The sequence below is a fragment of the Neltuma alba genome, unplaced genomic scaffold, assembly GCF_004799145.2.
Source record: "Neltuma alba isolate B1F8T4 unplaced genomic scaffold, ASM479914v2 tig00012727_pilon, whole genome shotgun sequence".
Classification (NCBI taxonomy): domain Eukaryota; kingdom Viridiplantae; phylum Streptophyta; class Magnoliopsida; order Fabales; family Fabaceae; genus Neltuma; species Neltuma alba.
In genome coordinates, this window is record NW_021637149.1 from 38,530 (window position 1) to 47,308 (window position 8,779).

At 35.3% G+C, this 8,779-nt stretch overlaps 1 protein-coding gene across 1 annotated transcript; it reads right to left on the reverse strand.

Moving 5' to 3' along the window:
• Positions 1–1,293: 1,293 nt before the first annotated feature.
• Positions 1,294–3,204, reverse strand: LOC114730348 (receptor-like serine/threonine-protein kinase At4g25390). The gene has a single exon (XM_028917404.1). It carries the CDS (start codon positions 3,124–3,126, stop codon positions 1,561–1,563), a length of 1,566 nt encoding a protein of 521 aa, XP_028773237.1. The 5' UTR covers positions 3,127–3,204; the 3' UTR covers positions 1,294–1,560.
• Between the last annotated feature and the right edge of the window lie 5,575 nt (positions 3,205–8,779).

The following is an 8,779-nucleotide window of genomic DNA, read 5'->3' on the forward strand; positions in this document are numbered from 1 at the left end:
ACCTTCCATTATATTTCAGCACTCGGAAATTAAACAACTCTAAGCTGGAAACATTCACGCACATCATTTTTGTATATATTACTACGTGTACATAATAATCTAAAATTTTTTTAACAAATTCACGTTTTCAATTATTTATGGTGATTGGACCTGGGATTTTGATGCGTGCGCGCTCATGGATTTTCTCACAGTATAAAGAGAGCTTAAAGGAATGCAATAAATAAATATTAATTTAATATGAACCTTAACATATGTTGATACCAGTGAAGTCCAATCCAAGCTCATCCCGACATGAATTAATTTAGACAAACTTAGAGATAAAACGAAGGAATTCTGAGTCGTTTAACTGGTTAACGATATAATTAACCCTATGTATAATATGAGGGGATGGAGCCATGGAGGTGGAGGAGAAGAGAAATTTTAATGAATTAGATTTTGAAATTGAAAAATTAGAATCATAAAATTTTAATTAAAAAAATGTAGGATAAAAAATACAAAAAGTTTAATTGAAAGTTCTTAATCCACTTCTTCAATTTTTCATATCAAACTCGGCAAAAATTGACATGGATGTTAGCCCAACAGCTTCAAATTCTGACTCTCAAGCGAACTAAGCCCATCTTAAAAGTTGGACTGGGCTCTTGTGGGCCAAGCCCATTTGTACAGCTAGGAAGCAATACAGTGGTAGCACATCAGGCAACAGAAGGAAAGTCCAATATCCCCCCCCAAAAAAAGAGAAAAGAATATTAAATTTTGGGACAGATTTCTTGTTTGATTTATGAATAACAGTTTATAGTAATAACAGTAAGCGATAAACCAATAGTAAATCTACAAACGGTATGAAGTTTAAGCAGGGAGCACGGATTTGCATGGAGGTTAAGATAAGGTGTGCCTTATGTATTACAACGTGTCAGGAATGGAATTACTTACACTTTTATATTTTATATTGAACCGAGCATTTACAGACAACTAAAATATGAAACAAAAAGCTGTCAAAGTGAAATGAACAGAGAAGAGGTAAAAACCTTTCCATATGAAGTAATGTGGGTCACGTGGCTTATGTGAGTATTTATGGTGGAGGGGTTAAAGGCCTCAGATTGATGTGGAGGGCCACCACCTTTTCGGCATTCATTAGGCCATAAGTCTCAACTTCAGTTTTGAACCAGGTGCACCCAACTTCAGCACCCCTTGTGATAAATCACAACCCTAAATCAAATATATATATCTATATATATATATCAATTTAAAGTGTCATCATTTACGTAAAATAAAATTATATGTGTTCCTCTTTTGGCATTTTATAGAATTGATTTCTGAGTCTGAAGAATCCGTTTTTTGTTTGCATGTACAAGATAGATGCGTGCATGCAAGCAGTTGGCATCTGTATGAAAGGAATTTTTCAAGACAAAAAAATACAGTAAAAAAATCATCTCATCAAATCCTAATAAATTTACAAAATCTGAAGCGCAGGAGCTTCCTAGCTCAGCAGCAATCAACATGCTCTATACTAAAGTTGGTGAAAAAAATGATTTCTTTTTCAATAAATCGTTCCGTACAAGAATTTCAATGCGCGTTTTTCCCAGACTTGAGGGGAAATGGAGATGGTGATGAAGATGAATATTCGGTCGGCAACTGCGGTGGCTCCATGTCTCCGCCCAGCATTCTCACAACCTCTTCCATTGAAGGTCGACGAGACGGTGACTTCACCAGACAGAGCAGAGCCACTTTAATGCAGAGTATGGCCTCCTCTTTCTCCGGCAACTTCATGCACATGTTCTGATCCGCCAGTTCTACAAGCTTCCCGTTTCGCGCACAATGGCGTGCCCAGTACAATAGATTCCCCCTTTGAAGCTCTGACAATGGCGAGCCGCTCACCATCTCAATTGGCCGTCTTCCTGAAACTATCACGAGCAATAGGACCCCAAAACTGTAAACGTCGCATTTTTCTGTTATTTCTCCGCCATGACTGTACTCTGGAGCTGCGTAACAAACTGTTCCTTTCAAACTTGGAGTACTGCTGATTCCTCCACTCTTGGGATTGTGAATTTCTCCGCTAAAAGAATCATGGCTGTTCCGGCTAATTCCGTCGAACCACCAATCGATACTCCTGCCTCTTCTTTTGTTCTTCTTCATTTCTCTATCAAATGCTTCCTCATCACTGTAGAATCCCTTTTCCTTGTTCTTCTTTTCCAGCTTCTCGCGGTACTCCTCCCTCCACCATTCGAATTGCTTCTTGCTCTTTTTCTTGTCATCGTCCTCCTTCCTCCACCAATCCTTCATTGACCTGCTCTTCAACCTCTCGGCGTTCTTCTTACCCCTGTCGCAATTTTCCTTGGCCGGGAAGTCTGTCTCCGGCGATGTTTCTACCATGGATACTGTTTGCTCCTCAAAACCAGTATTCACGCTCCCTGTTTCCTCCACCACAGACCCCGAATAATCGATTCCACTGAAGATATCAAAATCGTACTGGGATTCCGATTTCAACCGAGCCAGACCGAAATCAGCGATTTTTGCTGAGAAAGAAGAGTCCAGTAGAATATTACTCGGCTTGATATCTCCATGAATCACAGGTGGGTCGCACGAATGAAGGTAACGGATTCCTTTAGCTATATCAATAATTATCGCGAAACGTTTCTTCCAATTCATCAGCTCAAGGCTCTTCCGTCGCAACAGAGCATCGTGAAGATTTCCGTTGGGCATTAGATCGTACACCAGCAAGAATCTTCTGTGACTCCTATCGGAGGCGGAGCCTATCGCGACGACGACATGTGGGGAACAAAGCTTGGAAGCGAAGAAAAGCTCGTTGTGAAACTCGCGCTCGCCTTGGATAGAGGCAGAGTCCATGAGCTTGACGGCGATGGGCTTTCGTGTCGGAGGCAGAACACCGGAGAAGACAGGTCCGAACCCGCCGTGGCCTATTCGGGTCGAGAAGGAGGCGGTGGCGAGGCGGATGGAGGAGTAGGAGAAGCGATGCGGAGGCTTTGACTCGGAATCAGAAGAAGGGGTAGTGCGTTTTCTGGTGCGTCTCCGAAAACAGAGGAAAGCGAGAAAAAAGAGGGAACAAGGTGGATATGGGTCGACGGCAACCACCTCAGACGGCGGCGATGTGGAGAACCGCCGGGATGGCATGGTGATTTGGGATTAACTTTGAAAACGTTGCGACAGCCTTGAATATATATGCGAGAAGGAGCAGAAGCACCGCTGCAAAAATCATCTTGAAATTTTGACTTGTATTGATTTTGTCGCGGCTGAGCAATTTTTCAGTCTCTTCTAATTTTAGAAAACTCTGGTCATATTCTTACAATATGATAATTTAATATGTATACATACGAATATATATATATATAATTTTGACATTTCAAAATGTGATTGTGGTGATATTTTCGTTAAAAAAAAATGTTAACCCTAAAAAATCTAGGCACCTTTATGGGACAACTAAATTGGAAATTCCTTTTTGGAACAATTTGCAATATTTATTATTTATTCATGCATCACGTGAACAAAAAAAAAAATTAAAATTTTCGAGAAGATTAAGTTCGTTGGACAAGTAATTTTTTCCTTTTTGGCACTCTACGCCCCTTCTTCTTTTCCACAAACTGGTAATGGTTTCTTTTTCCTGGCCATTCTATTATTCATATTCTAAAAACTAACAATATTTATCTTGCTGTCTTTGTTTCAGATTCAACCGTATCATGAATAAAATAAAATACGCGAAGGATGGCAAGAAAATCTAAATCTTTGCCAAAGTTCAAGATATCTGCCATGTATATCCATAAAGGCTCTTTGTTATTTTTCTTTTATTGCAAACTGGCAAAGAAAAGGTGATGGTTCTCACTTCGCACATTACAAAGACAAATTTCACGCGCTAAAACTTTGTGATCACGTGTGGGTACCACTTACCAGAATCAAAGATGCGAGTTTTATTTATTTATTTATTTTTGCCAACATGCGATTCTTAATATTTAAAACTTTAATATCAAAATGTTCTGCCTGAGATTAATAGCACTAAAGTACTCTTCTAGTCCTTGATATAAAATCTATTTAACTAATTTGATTAGATTAAAAAAGTTAGGTAAGTTAATTAATTATAAGAAATATGATATGTTTTTTCTAAAACACCATAATCATCTTTCTTAATATCTTCCTTCCATCACTTACTTGATTATGGTCGAGGGAATATTCATAAGGATAATTTAGAAAAAAAAATTAATAAATATGAGAATAAGTCTTATATTTAGGACTAAAATTAACTTAATGATTATGTCATAAGAATCAGAAGAATATTGATTAATAAATTTCGAATAAGTATTAAAATAGGGCTCTGAATGTATCCGGCAACTTTTCTTACATTTTCGTTGCATCTTCAGAGCACTTTTAGAGACCCATTGATGAGAAAATAAATACAAGATAGAAGGAGAAGATGATTGAGGGAAAAGGTGGGAAATATTGAAGAGCATTGGGAAATGAAAAGGCGTGGAAATTTGGGAATAATGATGAGGCAATGACGAGAAAAATCAAAGATGGAATTGGAGCATTAGGAAGAAAAGAAGAGGGGGTAGTGGAAAATTAGGTAAATGAGTTTTGGAGGCTTTTATTGACTTTTAAACAAAAAAGCTTCCTCCTTCTTTCGCCTTTTATGAGTGGCCACTGGTGGATCACCAGAATGCAACCTTTAGCTTGTCTCTTTTTGGTGCCTTTTTGACCTTCCAATGTATGGTTTTTTGAAATTTAAAATTTAGCAGACACATGTTTGCTAATTAATACTACTATAATATATGAAAAAACGAAGTCACATGTCACTTTTTAATCATGGCCATCTCAATGAGGGGGGTTTTTTTTTTTCCCCATTCACCCTATGAAAGAAATTCATGTACTCTTCATTTTCATGGAAGATTAAACTCACAATACCTTCAAATTTTTTATTTTCCATTTTAAGATACATTTTTTTTGGTATAAATAAGGGCTAAATATGTGTAATTTTACCCCTGGCAACAAAAAAAAAAAAAAAGAGAGTGCAGATTTACCGAAAAGAAAAGTATTTTTATGTTGCTGAGTGTTGACGGGTGACCCTTTTCGAATAGAAGTCAAATTACGCTCGTAATAAACAAGGCCACAATCGGCACACGTTCGACCGCGTCACTTTTTATTTAACTTTTTTTATTTTGGGGGTTAACCCAAATGGGACTTTTTTTTTGGGGGGGGGAGGGGGGCCAACCAACCCAAATGGGATTGCAACTTATTAACCACGGCCTCCCTGCTAAGGATTTGAAATATTTCTTCCGGTATCCATTTCCACTTTATTTTTTTTAACTTGAATCCTTTCAATTTCCAGTGATTAGCTATCTTAATAAATTATAGGACCTCGACTAGTCAACTAGTCAGGTAGATAACTTTGATTGTAATTATTTAACTGACAGCTCATAATTATATGTTTTTCATCGTTTGAAATTGATGTGAGTTTAACATTCTCGTCTGGTCCTTAATATAATACCTATATAAATAATTTATTTAAATTTAAAAATTAGATAAGTTAGTTAATTATAAGAAATATGACATGGTTTTTTTTTAAAACACCATAACCATCTTTCTCAATATCTTCCCTCCATCTTCTACTTGATTATGGTTAAGGGAGTATCCATAAAAGTAATTTAGAAAAAATTGATGAATATGAAAAATATGTCTTATATTTAGCACCAAAATCAACTCAACAATTAGGCCCTATATTAAGAACTGGAGGAGTATTTGAATTTAATACTTTTTTATATAAGAGTTAAATAATTAATTTACAAGTATTAATAAAATTAATTGAATTAGTTATTTATAATAAATATACGTTGATATTTGCAAAATATTTTTTCTAACAATGCAACTACATTGTCTTTTGAAGGAAATTATTTTACTGCATACTAGGAATAGTGTTAAAATTTGAGATACTATTGTTATACGTAAATTTATTGCCTGACTCATGTATTTATAGGATCAGATGAAGTACTTGTTATTATATGATTTAATATAAATTTAGGTAAGAAAAAATATGAGGACGCATGTGATTTGCAATTTGGTCGGAAACCATAGTCTTAATCATAAAAATTGTAAACATGAGTTGTAAACAAGAAGCCTATATTTGAGGGGATATAAACAATTGGGGTAGCATGTGATATTATTACAAAAGGAGGAGATAGTAGTATAATATTTGGGGAAGCAAGATTTCAAAAATTCAAACTGCGGGACGTTACATTACATCCTCTTTCGTTGCCGGCGATTCCGTTGTATTAGTTTGATCCTCCTTCTCCCAACACCCACCTCTCTATCCTATTTATCTATTATATATAAATATGTATATTATTTAGTAGCATTCATTATTTTATTAATATAACAAGTCAGTCCATGAATAGTATATGTGTGTGTCTTTGACCCTATCCAATCCATCCAGCTCATCATTTAATTTGGAAATCAATCTTCCCTAAATAACAAAACATGCGTTTTTTCAAACAAAAACATGGGTTCAGTCATCCCATGAAACTATTGATCAATCCCCGCACGCTCTTCATTCCTGAATCTACCTAACATTTTTTGACTTCGGCTGACATCCCAGTTGGCGCCACACGCCTAAAATTATACAATCACTTCATAAACTATGAATCATTTGACAACACATGTGCTCTCTCCCCCATATTTGATATTATTTCCTTCCGTTAGTTTACTAATTTAAGTAGATTAAAAAAACTAGTTAAATTAATTATTTGGAATAAATAGGAATCGTTTTTCTTAAAACACTTTTATTGATAAAATATTTAATATGTGTAAAAGAAGCTGATGTGATTAATTTACAAGCTACAAACAATAAAATTTACTTCTTAAAGTTTGTATAACGTAGAGAATAATTATCTCCAATTTTAAATAATTGTTACAGGTTTTATTAATCTCAGCGTGCATGCTCATCCAAAAGACCTCAGATGATCCTATCCAGCGGGCAGACACCCAGACCGGATCAAGATATTGATGTATTGACCCCATGACCCAGTCCTTACGAAGCCCCAGTGGGTTCCCATATCTCTTGAGCAAGCAAGTAATGACATAGCGCTACTTGACTTTTGTTTTTGTTTTTCCTTTTCATTAAGTTTTATGAGACCAAAAAACTTCTATTTGGAGACATTTATACGATGAACGAATGTCAAAACCAAAAGGAAAATGATAAATTCCGATAATCATAAGTCAAATATTAATTTATGGTGCTGACGACGTGAAATTCCAATAATCAATTTACGATACCTGGGAACACAGTTTCTATTTCGTCTCATTTAGTTTTTTAATAACACCTTTTGTGTGCAAATTAATTTTCTGCCTAAAAAGCCGCGTGCATATTTTTATTTTGTGAGAAAAATATATCTCATCATTAATTTCTCAACCCGTCTCATTGATCTTTTATTTTTTTGGGTAGAATGGGATTCATTGATCTTGATCCAAAAAGCAGTACGCATTTTAATATCGCACGGGGAGATATTGGGCTCAACTCCTCTATCTTTGGGAGTGGACCAATGTGTGACTTTGGGCCGTCCATTGCTCGAACACTTCAGATCCGCCGTTGACCGACATAAACCGAGTGGTGTCGTTTTAGCCTTCAGCTTCGGGGAAGCCCAGAGGCTTGGAGCAGCGTGCCAGTGTGGCGGGGGTAGCAGCATTAGAATTCAACTCGACTATTTCTGCATAATAAATTTTTTATATTTATGGTTATTCGAATACTTGTCAATCCTTAAACTAGCAAAACGACATCACTTAATGTCAAAACGTGGTCTTAATTATTTTTCATATAGCCATTAACAGTTCATTTGGTGTCTTTCTTTCTTCTTTTTGAAAAACAAAAGCAGATTCCCCTGCGCAGCCAAACAACCTCTTAGAAGTATGTGACCAAAAGAAAAAGGAAAAACCTCTTCGTAGTCTCACGCGCTGAGATTAATCTCATGAGTATCAAATATATGCCTTATTACCCAGATTGCTATTTTTAAGTGCGACTAAATTAAGCATATTTCTCATTAAAAAAAAGCCGGATAAAAAATATTCTCCCCGATATTGAAAGATGCGGAAATTTTTCATGTCACATTTAATTGAAAGTAGCAACAGAATACAAAAACCAAATTTTTTACTCAGCCTAATTCTAAAATTTGTGCTCCATTGGGTCCATGATAGAAATCGCTTCTAAAGAGTGACATGGTCTAAAATACTCCTCCGGTCCTTAATATAGGACTCAATTCTTGAGTTGGTTTTGATTATAAATATAAGACCCATTTCTCATATTTATTAATTTTCTCTAAATTACCCCCTCAACCATAATTAAGTAAAAGAGAGAGATGTGGTATTAACAAAGATGATTATGGTATTTTAAGAAGAATGTGTCACTTTTCTTATAATTAACTAACTTACCTAACTTCTTTAATCTAATCAAATTAGTTAAATGGGTCTTATATTAAGGACCGGAGGAGTATATTTTTTGGTCCTATTTATAAGTCATTTCAAATTTGTTTCACATAGATAAAAAAAAAACTTTAAACTTCATTGACTCTTATTTAAAATTTAACAATTTTTCTACTTCATCCCTATTTATAAATCGCTTCTAAAGAGTGACATGGTCTAAAATATACTCTTTGGTCCTATTTGTAAGTCACATCCAGTTTGTTTCATATAAATTAAGAAAAATTTTAAATTTTATTAATTCTCATTTAAAATTTAACAAATTTTCAACTTCATTCCTATTTCATATACATTACACCTCATGTAAACAAAG